The sequence below is a fragment of the Cavia porcellus genome, unplaced genomic scaffold, assembly GCF_034190915.1.
Source record: "Cavia porcellus strain 051 isolate PalLab524CR breed Dunkin Hartley unplaced genomic scaffold, mCavPor4.1 scaffold_32, whole genome shotgun sequence".
Classification (NCBI taxonomy): Eukaryota; Metazoa; Chordata; class Mammalia; order Rodentia; family Caviidae; genus Cavia; species Cavia porcellus.
The window spans coordinates 16,778,483-16,792,166 of NW_026947515.1; the positions used below are offsets into that span (position 1 = coordinate 16,778,483).

Sequence of the window (13,684 nt, forward strand, 5' to 3'; positions counted from 1 at the left end):
GGCCTTGTTGAAGGCCCTATCTCAGTAGAGAAGGCTTACCCAGGAAACCTTAGCAGCTACCATGAACACATGTGTGTGTGCACACTGCTGCTCCATGGAAACTGTGTGGGGAGGGTGAGGGCAAAGCTAGAAGACAGGTGGACAGAAATGTGCACAGTGTCATTATAACAGTGGTGCACAGCAGATTTTGGACTCTTTCACTAGATAATGTATATAAGCATTTTTCTGTATTGCAATTTTTCTAAGTTCTATATTAATGCCTATATAATATTTCACCAAGCATATGTATCTTAATTGATTTTAGCCTTTTGGATATTCTTGGGAATTGGTTCTTTCTGGGTTTTTGTTTGCTTGTTTGTTTTTAAGTAGTTGGTAATGAATATTATTGCCCAGAGCCTTTTCCATATCTAGGATTATTTCTTTAGGGGATAGAAACAATTATAACATCTAAAATTAGAAGCACACTTTTTTTTTTAAAAGTACAGGAGATTGAACCAAAGGAGCAGAGTTACATCCTCAGCCCTTTTGAATTTGTGACCGTCTTGTCTCAGCTTCCTGAGAAGCTGGGATTACAGGCAAACTGTGCCAGCTAGTAATGTGTAATTTTCAATGCAACCAGGAATAGATGAAAAAGATAATTTGGGTATTTTCATAAAATGTTTTTTTTTCATCATTTGAACAAAAAAAGGTGTGTTTTGATTTAAATTGCATTTTGATTGCAAAAACTTTGAAGTGATGTTTTTTATTTACTTTTATAGCTTGGAAGCTTGATGTTTTAGTATGTAAATTGTTTAACAAAAGCTATTTTTCTATTTTTGTTTTTAATACATGCCTCTAACTTTTTCTCTAATTCTTCTTCATAAAATTTCAAAAGGAAGTGTGTATATTGAGTGTTGGCTGTTAGCATTCTTTTTTCTTTCTTTTTTTTAAATCATGGAGTCCTATGAGATGACCAGGGTAATCAGAAGGCTGAGGAGAATGTCGCCCTCCGTGTCAGTGGAAGCGCCCATGGGGTGTTTCAACGTTCCAGTACTTGTCATGGGCCTTTCTGTCCACAGGTAGGGCCAGTGCTTACATGGAACAAGATGACTTGACTCAGCTGTTCCCTCGATGGGAGTACAGATCCTTCCAAGCTCAGCTTCTTCGTCTGTCAGGTGGAGAGTTTGATGAAGAATTACTTTGGGGATAATGGGCCACGACTGTTCATGCTCAAAGTAAAAAAGCATAATGACGTGAGGCTCTTCTACATCCTATTGCAGATTTTTGCAAGTACCAGCACAGTGACTTTGCCTGAAACCTTGCTGTTTGTGTCAACCTTGGATGGAAGTTTGCACGCTGTCAGCAAGAGGACAGGCTCAATCAAATGGACTTTAAAAGAAGGTAATTTGGATTTGGGCCTTGTGTGATGTGGGTATTTATGTAGTTGCTTTCAAGGAAACATACTTCAGAGAAAGAAAAATGGTTATGCTATTAATAAAATAAGAAACGAGAATGGAGTAAAGAAAGGAAGAGGAATTCTACTCAAACTGTGTGTCCACAGCCTGAATTGTGATTATCCACTGAGGGCATCAGTTAAAGAAGTGTCTTAAGCGATTGCTTCTTTGTGTCCAGACTTCACTAGCTCAAAGGGCTGAGCTATTTAAACACTGGTTGGTGTTTATGAGGCTATTCTGCATTAGATTTGCTAAGTTCTAATGATTAGAACTTGTAATGGTAATTACAAAAAGATGTCTTCTTAACTCCTCAAATTATGCATTTGGTTTTATAGAGCCTGGAATTACTGAAAGCTATAAGATTTGACATCCATCCAGGTTAACCATTTTATTGGGTGATTGTGGTGAGGAAAGTAAAACACTAAGCCTGTTTCTCACTGAACTTCTCTCATCTCCATCTTACGATCTTTTTTCCTTATAGCAGTTGTAGAGTGAAGCCTTGATCTGGGAAATTAATTATATTTGATTTCCAAAGTAAGCTTATGGGACAAAGCCATGCATCTCAGAATTTGGGACTTTAAGTGTCATTTCTATTATTTTGTCCAGTAATAATTCTCATTTGACCCTCATTTGGGTCTGACCAGCGTGTTCTCTTTTGTCACTGCTCTGCAGCTCATTTATTTTTTATGAACACTGCCAGTAGTTTTCCTTTGTTAAGAAAGCATTCCCAAACAGTATTCTAATGGAAGAATCTCTATCTCACTTCATCTTGTCACTCCGGCAGCACATGTGTGTCCCATCCCTAGGTGAGAGCAGCCAGGACACTGCAGGCGCCCTGCCTCGCCTGTACAGGGCTTGCTCGGATCGGCATGGACTTCCCATCTCCAGAAAATTGACCTTCTCAGTAGTGAGCTTTATCAAACAGGCTCTGGAAACATCATCTGTACTGTCTGTCATGCTCAGACCTTTCAGTGTTTAAAATAAAAACAGAATACTTTAAATTTCAGAATTTCCTATTTTGTGCAAAGTTGAAAATCAACAAGTCTCTTTTGGATTGAGAAACATTTGGCTGTTGAATTTTAGGACTCAGGTATCACTTTCAGTGTCCCCAGGCAGACCGTGTTTGCCCTGAGCTATTCATTCTACTCTGTTTTCCTCTGTGCACCTAGTTTTAAGCTGATCTTGTTTAGGTCTTCAAGTAACCTTGGCTGTACCCAGCACAACAGTGTCCAGGTTGGTCTGTTACTTGCTCAGATATACAAACCAAGTATCCTCTCCTATAACTTAGAGCTGAAAGAATTTTTGTCTTTCTTTTCTATCCCCTTTCACTTAATGTGTATTTAGAGAATCTCAGGGAAAGATACTACATGGGATACAGAGAAGAAATAGGGAGACCTTGTCTCCAAGGTGTCCATGGTCCACTGGGGAGAAAACACAAGTATGCAGAACTCACCACAGAGCAGGGCTCTGTAACCGCCCAAGAGAGGGCCTGGTGGTTTGCTGTGAACCTGCACCCATCCAGGGGCAGGAGAGGCTGAGGCTCGCCGTGCTGTGGGAGGACAGGTAAGATGAGGGGGCTGAGTTCAGTTTCAGTCACGAGGGAGCATGGCAAGAGCAGTGAGGCTGCAGGACTCAGTACAGGGTCATTCCACAGGAGTTTGTGTGCTTTGCCATGAGAAAGCAGGAGGGCCGCAGGATGCATGAAGCCTTACTCACTGAGTAGGAGGCCAAGAACCATTAATGTGTTGGAGCAGGAAAGTGATTCAACCAGTGCTCTGCTTGTGCGTGTGCATGTGCATGTGCGTGCGTGCGTGCGTGTGTGTGTGTGTGTGTGTGTGTTGGAATGAGTAGAGATAGGAAGGCAACCTGAAAAGAAGGTCAGGGATGGGGAGAATGAGAGACGTGCCAGACACACAAGGAGCAGAAGCCATTGGCTTATTGTGTAGGAGAAGCAAGGAGGAGTTTAACAACACGTTTTATTTTTTGTCATACCCGGAGTAAAACTCAGGGCCTCATGCTTGCCAGGCAGGCGCTGCCCCACTGAGTTATATCCCCAATCCCTAACAATTCTTAAAGGAAGAACGAGAGAAATTTGAATAAGGTCTAATAAATTCAAATGGTAGTCATTATGTTCTAGATCTCACTGCTTTGCTAAGAATAAACTGGCTTTTAAAAATTAAATTCAGCCCTGAATTATCACTAGCTTCAATTTATATTTCTATACAGATTAGTGATGGCAAGCAGGGTGCATGCAGACTCAGCAACTTAGCAGACAGGCTGAAGGATTACGAGTTCCAGACTACTTCAGTGTGTTCCTGTCTAAAAGTGCTGGGCATGGTGGTACATGCTGGTAATTCCAATACTCAAGAGGCTGAGGCAAGAGGATCACCATGAGTTCCAGGCTAGCCTGAGCTGGAGACCTTGCCTCAAAAAAAAAAAGAAAGAAAGAACCCCAAAACACAAACAAACAAAAAAGTTAAAAAAAAAAAAAAAAACTGGGGATGTAGCTCAGTGCTTCTTGGGTTTAATCCCCAGTATTTAAAAAAAAAAAAATGTCGGGGTCGCTCCCGGCCGGCAGGAAAGACACACGACAAAGTCTGGCGGTGTGCAACCTTGCCTTTATTTGTCTCCGCGTGGGCCCCGCGAGGCCTCCTCTCTGCCACCAGCCCTTTCTCGCCGGTGGACTTTCTCTATCTCTCTCTGTGCTTCCTCTCTGTGCTTCCTGTCTCGTGGCGGGAGAGGCATTCACTTTTATAGGGTGACAGTGGCCAATCAGTTCAAAGCGCGCGATGCGGGCTGATTGGCTAACATCAGTTGTTGCTAGGCAGACTATCTTACAGAGCGGGTTGTTTAAGTCGCCAGCGCAATCGGGGCAGGAAGCAGGCGCCAACTTGACTCACTCGATGGGAGGGGCAATCTAGCTCAGGCTCCGCTCCCACCCACAGGCCCTACGTCCGCCAAGTAAGGCGACCGGTGTCGGCGGCTCCCAACAAAAAAAAATTCAAAAGCTGAGAAAGGATAAAAGAGAAATGTATTGGTACTCTGAGTTGGCAATTTGATTTTAATTTTACGATTATAACTAAAGATTTCAAAATTGATATTCTAGCTGCAAAGGTGGCACATACCTATAATTCCGTGCTTTGGGAGGCTGAGGCAAGAAAATCACAAGTTCAAACCTGACCTGGGCAACTCAGCAAGGCCCTGTCTCAAAACAAAACAAAACAATGCTATTCTAAAGCATTAACAGATAGCTGGGTTATAAACATATTCTAGGCCCTGAGGGTGCAGCAAGGGAACAAAACAGGCAAACTCCTCTCTTGCCTTATAGTTTTCATTCTAGAGGGGAAAACAGATAAGAAAAAAAATTGAGGAAAAATGGAGGAGAGAGGAGGGATGGACATTGGGCAAGGATGTAGGCTGCAGTTTTGATTTGGGAAAGTCCTTTGAGAAAGACCTCACAGAGGCAAGGGCTTCTCTTAGGGGGAGGCGTATGGGGCTGAACGTGGGATGCCTTTAAGTCATCACCCTGGGGTTCCTCAGAGCACGCATGGGTCTGCGACTCCATTTCCTGGTTTGCTGGCTGTTTGCTTTTTTGTGTATGGGAGGGGCTAACAAACTGACCCCACCGCCACCCCGGGCCATGCACATGCTGTAATTTTGGCAGGTGGTTTTGTTCCTCAACCAAACATGTATTGCTGTTCCCAGGAGGGGAGATTTCTTGGACCAGAAGGGCAAAGCATATCTGGTGTAGGGAAACAGTCTTGTTTTCTGGAGCTAGTATATGAATTGTGACATTTTACTCTAGGTAAAACCTTTCTAAACCTGGTTTTGTAACTGCAGCAACTCTCAATCTCTCAAATTCCCTTAGTGGGCAGGGCTAAATATGTTTCATTTCTGCAATTTCAGACCAAATGCAAACTGAAAATGTGCTCACATTTTGTTTTAGGTTAGCTTTATCAAGTTACTTTAGCGTGGTAGAGTTGAAAGGACTCTTGTGAATATTTGTAGGGAGGGCTTTGGGCTTCTTGCACTCGCCATAAAATATTAGTTATTGCTGGTGTTTGACACTCAAACCTTCATCAAATTGTCAATGATTCTTCAGTAACTGTTTCCTTCTCTCTCCTTTTCCAATAATGATAGGTATTTAGGACTGTGTCTAATTTAAAGCCAGTCTTCTTTTTTTTTTTTTTTTGAGACAGGGTCGTATGTGATTCTGACTGGCTTTGAACTCACTATATAACCCGTGTTAGCCTTAATCTCACTGCAGTTCTCCTGCCTCAGCCTTCTGTGTGCTGGAATTACAGATGTGCGCACCATGCCTGGCTAAACCCATTCTTTGCTAACAATAAAAGTGTTCTAAATATGTAACGTGGCTACTCTCCCAGTCAGACTCTTGAGTGTCCTATGAGGTTAGGAGGCAAGGCTGAGAGCAAAACTAATTGTTTGATGTGAGGGTGGTTTTATTCCCACCTGCATTTCCCTTTCTAAACGTGCACTGAGTACCTTGCTGCTGCCCCACGCTAATAGTATCATGCCTGCCAATCCTGAAGACCTGTGGCACTCTGCTGCTTTCCCCCTGGTGGCCAGTGGGTCACCATCCCTGTTGTGTGGATTTAGGAAGGACCTCCTGAACCTGCCTCAGACGCGTGGTATCAACAGGGCAGCCTGCTGATTGCTGTCGCTGCCTCCGCATCGCTGCCCTCCGTAGTCTTCCCATTCACCCACTGAGCTGCCATCAGACGCACCCTCCACATTCACCCACTGAGCTGCAGTGGGTGACACACCCTCCACAGAGGCCGCCGCTCATGCTGCACCTGCTCTGAAACACTCTTGGTGTGGTCTGCAGTGGTACTGCCACCACTGTGGCCTGCTGCCTGTGCCAGTGTGGACACTTTTACTTGAACACCAGGAGAGGAGTAGAGGAGGAGAGGGTGGGCATGGAGTGTGATGGTAGACAGTCGGCACCTGTGTCTTTGCCACCGCTAGTTTGGGACGCACTGGCCCCCTGGGTCAGGTCTGAGCTCCTCAGCCTGCAGGTAAGACCTTTCTTAGTCCACTCTTACAGATCCCTCTAGCCCAGTTTTCTTTGGCTGCCCATCCTCCCACCACATAGCTCCTTCCAGGCCGCAAAGCCCGTGGGCCTTTGCTTAAGTGCCCTTCTCAGAGCCTGTCTCCTCTGGGTTCTGGCGGTGCTTTGTTGTAGCCTCTTAGCACTCTTGTTGCCTGTACCATGAGTTTCTGCCCTCACCTGTCCTCCTGCTGGGTTGCTGCAGCTTCGAGGGGGCCTCCAGGCAGCCAGGTGCTCGGTGCTCGGCTCCCTCACCCTTCTGACTGGGCATCTTTTGCGTGTTCTAAGAAGCAGGTTGAACTGAACTTTGCCTCTTTGAGATGCGTTGTGTGTGGCTGGAACCTCATGGTGCTGGCTTCTGATTCCAGTTTCTACTCCTGAGTTTCATGTCGCCTTCCCGCTGTTCTGGTTGGTTTCCTCAGCGCCCTCTAAGCAGTGTGAGTGTCCTGACAAGTCAGAGATCCTCTTCAGAGCGGTGATAGAAACATGAAATGGGGGAGCTGTGAATAATGATGACTTGTTAAAGTAGTTCTAACCTGTTCTCAGGACCTTTGTAGGTTTAGGACATGCGTCGTCTACCTTTTCATCTCCCTGCTCAACAACCGGGAAGGTACTCTTTTTTTCTCCATCGTTGTGTGGGATTGAAATTAAATTTTAGAACAAGGGATGTGATAAAGGCCTGTTTTTGCTTTTGAGTATCTTTAAAATGTATTCAGTTCTTTCTTTCTCTTTTGTATTACATTTTTGAAGTAAGATTTATTCTTATTTTTATTTTTAGATTTTACTTTTAAATGTCTGCCAGTATGGGGATGTTATTTAGTGTACCCCATGTGTCCATCCCGCAATGTCAGCGTAGACCATGTCCAGTCTTATTCATCTGCACCCTGCTGGCTTCTCCCTTTCATGGCTGGGACGTGTTTCAAAGTGCCACATCTTTTTTTTTTTTTTTTTTTTTTTTAATTTTTTTGGTCTTTTTCCTTTTTATCGGTACCAGGAATCGAACTCACGACTGCCTGCTTGCAAGGCAGGCACTTATGCCGCTGAGCTAAATCCCCAGCCCCAACTTTTTGAATCGGTACCAGGGATCAAACTCCCAGCCACCTGCTTGCAAAGCAGGTGCTTATGCCGCTGAGCTAAATCCCCAGTCCCTAAAGTGCCACATCTTACATCCCAAGGGGGTCCTTTTGCAGCCGCAGTCCTCACCTGCAGTAGCATAGGTGTAGCTGTAGTGGGTTTCTTCAACAGTATTGTTGATATGTTTTGGAACACAGTTGTGATTGTGGAGGTACATGGATAAAGTGCCTTTTTGTCAATGATTTAAGTATTCTTCTGTTTATGTACCTTTGGGGGTCTTTGTGATTTGATGACATCTTATTGCTTGAGAATGAATTCTATTAAAAAAGAAAAAACGAATTCCGTGAGGTTACAACCTCCCGAGAGACACTTGGGCAGGTGATCTTTTGGTCTTGGGTTCATTCATGATCAGCTGTAACATTCACTGTGTGTTGTGGGCATGTTACTTCTGCTGAGGTAAAGCAAGTCAGTGTGTGGGTAGGTGTGGGCAGTTTTCTGATTATTCTGGTGTTTCCATCTTACTGCCTTTGTCAGATACTGACATCGTGCGATTTGCTGTGGTTATCCTTGAAGAAAACTTGTTACACGCTTTCCCAGATCTGATGAGATTTAGAATTTGAGGAGCTTTTGATTAGCTGTCTTTTCTAAAGTGCTTTCCACACAAAAACTGGGCTTTTGAGGAATATTTAAGGCTTTCTAGCTTACAATTTGAGGCTAACAACTTTAACAAGAATTGAAGGCTTAGATTAACCAAGGGCTTAATTCCTTGGAGGCAAGGAATGAGCTGCCACGGGGGAGAAATAGTCTCCAACTGGGTCACTCAGGTGCATGAAAAATACTTGGAAGACTTAAGTTTTGGGTTAAGGAAGGGTAAATGACTTTGTTTCTGCCAATTATTCTTTATAAGAAAATAGTATAGAACATTAAACATTCCTGAGGAAATGGTGGTTTTTTTTTTTTTTACCATATTCTAGCTGTGCCTTTCTAGTCTCACTTCTCTCTGTCAGACAGGATTAACTCTCCCTGTCAGTTTTCACTCATTCCCTCCACTTTATCTGGCCAGACATGGTTGTGCTGGCCCCTCTCCGTCCCGCGCTGGTTCAGGCCGGGGTGGCTTGGAGTGTGGTGCCACCTTTGTGCTTGCTTTGTGATTCTCCCTTCCCCTTCTCCGTTTGTGCCTTGATGCCCACCTGTCCAACCCTCCTTCAGGTGCCTGCCTCACACTTCCCTTTCTCAGAAGCCTCTTTTTTGGGGTCCTGGTGCCCACATACCACACCACACAGTCCTCAAGACCCTGAAGTCCGCTATATTTGTGTTGTGCCTCAGCAGGAACTCACCGCACCTGCCGGGCCTGTGTCTGTAGTCCCACACTCGGGGTAGCGATTCCTCACTCCTGTGGTCTTGTTGTTCCATTCTCTGAGCCTTGTGTGTTTCAGCCCAAACCCAGGAGATCCTGTGGCTCACGCCACATGTTTTAGCAGTTCATTACCCCGTGTTCCATCTGTAGTCACTTAATAAGGGAACTGTACATTCCTTTCTCTGTCCCAGGCAACACTTAACAGAGAACTAAGTCAATAGGAGATGCCCAACGTTTGTTTTCGAGATGTGTTTGGTAAATCTCAACAGGTAATCACTGGTAGGTGGGAGTTATCCTCCTGAGGGGGGGGGGAGAGGAGGACAAAGCAGTTGGGCCCTCATCTGTGGTCTCTTGCTCTTTTAATACTTTTAAAAAGGGACAACTGAAGACATTTCAAATCACTACAAGAGGCTCACTTAAAAGGGCCCATTGGGAGAATTTCTGATATGATATCCTGGTCATCCTGCAGAAATCTTTATCCGAGAGGAAGCTGGGTTTAAAATACTGGCATGTGAGGTCAGATCAGGGCCAGAAGGAAGCCCACAGTGCAGGACAGTACGACCAGTGCCTATTGAGATGCCACCAGAGAAGTAGGTGTTCCTGAAATATCAGTCTTCATCTGGGAAGGAGAAGAGAATGATCCTTCAGGGTTCCTTGAGCTGCAGTCAAGTGAGCAACCTGTTCTCATAGCTGCTGTGATCAAAAGATTCTTATTTCTTCCCACACCGAAGGAATCTGCCCAAGCTACCTCCAGAGAGAACTCCTGAATTCCAGTTTGAAACAGTTACTTAAATTTTGATTAACAAAAGGAATACATGTGTTATGTACATGTACCAACTTCCCATGAGGATTGTAAACATTATGTACTATACATGTACTAATAAACTAAAATAACTTTAAAACATACATTTCATTGACTTCATCAGAGACGTTTTCTGTTTAGCCCACTGGTCACCTCATGCTGCCCCACGCCTGTGCCCATTCTGGCTGGCCTTCGTTAGGGACACCGGCAGTGGTGCTCCAGGGGCCTCCCTATAACTGAGTGCCCTGGTGGACTGGAGAACCGGCCTCCTGAGGCACTCTGCAGGCGGGAGCGGGGAGGACAGTCCTTTTTTTCCAGCCTGCTAGAAATGGGTTTCCTGGAGGAGCTTTTCTAAAGATGATGACTGATTTTAATTTTTATTGGTACGTGTTTGCCATAATTGCCTTCATTGTGGGAGGTTGGTACATGCTTATAAAACATCTTAATTCTTTTTCTATTCCCTTTCCTCTGCTCCCTCCCTTCCCTTTCTCTTCATTGTTTGGTTCCTTCCTTTGCAAAAGTTCTATTTCCTGGTTTCCTGTTATCTATATTTTATTTTGCTGTTTAATAGAATAGATTCTTTCCATATACACACACAAGTAAAGAAACCAGCACCCTAGAAGCCTTATACCCCCAGTATATGATCAGCACTTGGCAGTTCCGCCACTCCCTGTCTTCACTTCCAAGAAAGTACCATATTATTTGAAACTGTTTTTAAAAATGTGAATAAACAGTACTATGCCTGGGCAGATGTTTTTTAGTTTTTATTATATATTATATTTTTAGTATTTATTATATATCCCGTTGGAAATGCCCTTTTCATTATGGAACACTTGTTTGAGTGACGGTGTTCTGTGTGCAGCATTGACTATCTTAAGTTACTGATCTCCTTTCATTCTCCAGACTGCACGGTGCATTCTGTATGATAGCGCAGAAGCCTGGGCAGCAGGACCCATGGGCTGAATGTTTTGCACTAAGTTGTACGTGCATTTTCTGTGTTTTCCTGTATATATTTCACAATAAGCAAAATGATGGGATTTGCTCCCAGATTGCTTGAAATTCAATCCAGCCCTCAGATATTTGAGAACCAGAGAAGCCACCTACAAGGAAGTACCTATCTCTTGAAAAACATGCTAAATACATCATCAGTACATACCAAGCACAATGCACAGTACATTCATATTTCCTGGAGAAAAGGGTGTTAGGAACCTGAAGGATAAGAAAGATTTAGATAGATGGAGATGGCGCCATGGAGGCGCCTCTTATGGTTAGACTTCCCCTCTTATGGTTAGACTTAGGTAGATGTGCTCCCTGAGAGAGAAAAGAGAGGCTGAGGGGAGAACTTGGAAGTATCCCTCCAGAATTGGAGTGGGGAGTGAAGGAAAAAACTCACTTCCTGCCAGGCATGGTGGTGCACGCCAGTAATTCCAGCATTGAGGAGATTGAAGAGAGATTGCTGCAAGTTTGAGGCTGCATAGTAAGAGCAAAGCAAGATCCTTGTCTCAACAAAACAAAACAGAACAAAACAAAAACGCACATCTTTTGGAGATAGAAATGTCTGCAGGCATTGTGGTGCAGATCTATAATCTCAGACTTGGGAGGTTGAAGCAGGAAGATTCCTGCGAGTTTGAGGCCAGTCTGGACTATAATGAGATTCTGTCTGAAAACAAAATAAAACACATACACGCACACAGAAAGAAAGAAAGAAAGAAAGAAAGAAAGAAAGAAAGAAAGAGAAAGAAAGAGAAAAAGAAAAGAAAGAAAAAAAAGTTTTTTATGAATTTGGACAAAGGAAAAATGTGAACATGTGTTTTGTCATTTCAGTGTCAGATTAACAAAGAAAATTACACTAGCATAACACAGTGGCGGTTAAGTTATCACCTGGTCTCATCCCAGAAGTTGTTTTCTGTGGGTGGAGAGGTTGTGCTGCATGTTTCAGACCACACTGGTCACCAGGGCGATGGAGGTAGGGCTGAGGCCCCGCCTCTCAGGACAGCAGTGAGCACATTGGTTTTTTCCTGAGCTGATTCTGGGAAACCAAACATTGATTTCCGCAGCATTTCCCCATATCTTTGCTTGCTAACCTCAGGATTATCTTGAATAACACCCAGTTTTACACTTGTGCAAGGAACCCTCCCTGTTTCCTTCTCCTGAAACGAGCTAGCTTGGTGAGGTTGGTTTATATATTTATCAGGCTCCACATGGACAGAATGGCTTATTTTGTAGGAGTATTTGCTTACAGTCTTACAGTTTGCCCACTGTTTCTTCTCATGTGGCTGAAAGCTTTTTAAACGCAAGAATCTTGCCTGATACCAATTCTCATTATTAAAGAAAAAGCCAACACTTTTTCCCCCCTGTTGCTCTTTATTTTACCTTTTCCCATGATGCTTTTTGTTTTTATTTTTCTAGCTTTCCAAAGATATTTATCTTTAATCTCTTTGATTCTTCTTCCTTGTGTGTGTGACACTAGAGATTGAACCCAGGGCCTTCACCCTGAGCTACATCCCTCACCCTTTTAAAATTTTTTACTTTTTAAAATTTTGAGACAGGGTCTCACTAATCTGCCCAGGCTCTGTTTGAACTTTTACTCTTCCTGCCTTAGCCTCCCAGGGTACTGGAGTTACACACATGTGCTACCATCCCTGGCTTTGACTTTAACGTGTGTGTGTGGAGCGGGGCAGGTACTGGGTATTGAACCCAGTGATGTTCTCCCACAGAGCTACATCCCCAGCCCTTTTTAATTTTTAAATTTTAGACAGTCTTGCTGAGTTGCCCAGTTTGGCCTCAAACTCATGATTGTCTCTTTTGAAATGTGGAAGATTTCAAGCATCTGTACAAAGAATAGTAGAATGATTCCTTAAAGATGTTCGCCCATCATTAATGGTCCAACGCTCTTTGTTTTGGTTGATGCACGCAGTTATTTTCTGTAATGTATGCAAGCAGCTCTTGGATTCAAATAATTCTTAAAGAAGAACAGTATCTGTGGAATAAATCATCATTGCATCTCAGAAACCAAGCAGCAGTTTGCTTGCCTCCGTTAAGCTGTCTGAGTGGTTGAGTATTTTCCTGATCCACACCTTTGCAGAAGCTTATCTAGGTATCCAGTTTTACTGAGTAGATGGTGAATAATAAAATGATCCTCATGTTCCCTCCCACCAGAGCTCATCTTCTTCTGAGACTCACAAGCCTGGTTCTTACACACCTATTTGTATCAGGAATCCTTTCCTGTTTCCACTGACATCCTGTGTCTTATGGTGCAGGGCCATCCTGGGACTTGAGGCCTCAGAATCAGGTGACCAGTGCATACACTATAGAAAACCAGGAAAATCTGCATCTGAAGACAAGTCCATGAGACTGAGCATACACTGCAGCAGGATCAGGTTACTGCCAGGAGTTCCAGTCACGTTGGTCTCTGTGTTTGTTTCTGGTGTACTCCTAGGCTTTGACGGTGTCCTTTTTACCTGTGATACCCTGAGTGACTGAAATAAACTAAACAGATGCCTTTTTGTACTGCCCTGCTTTCTCTGGAATGGGACATTTTTGCTTCTCCTCACTCACACAGCGTCAGGGCCACATTGGAGTACCTGGGTCCTAAATGTACTTTGACAAGTTTGTTTCAGCAGTGGATGTTGTGTGCCCTTGTTTCCTGTCTCTTGCATCAGTCTGTTTGTGAGAGTGTACCAGAGAGGTGATTAATGGGAAAGATAAACATATGCTTACTGACTGAAAGTTCTTCCTGTTTCCTAAAGTGTTTTCGATTTAGTGAATTGTTTGCTGCCCACAGACCACAAGCTGTTGATGGAGAAACCCTGTTCATCTGCTTGGCAGGTTCTCTGACATCAGTTTTTACAGTCTGTTTTTATTGCCTCCATTCGAAAAGTAAATGTTTGTTGAAAACTAAAGGTAGATTTGTTCTGCTATTCATATATCACGCCATGCTATTAATTTAA

At 43.6% G+C, this 13,684-nt stretch overlaps 1 protein-coding gene across 1 annotated transcript in view; it reads left to right on the forward strand.

Annotated features, from left to right (window-relative positions):
- The window catches only part of Ern1 (endoplasmic reticulum to nucleus signaling 1), an 81,163-nt gene that overhangs the window by 28,958 nt on the left and 38,521 nt on the right, over positions 1 to 13,684 (forward strand). The window contains exon 2 of the mRNA XM_013148383.3: positions 1,260 to 1,380. Coding sequence (XP_013003837.1) covers positions 1,260 to 1,380 — 121 coding nt within the window. The remainder of the gene's footprint in view (positions 1 to 1,259; positions 1,381 to 13,684) is intronic.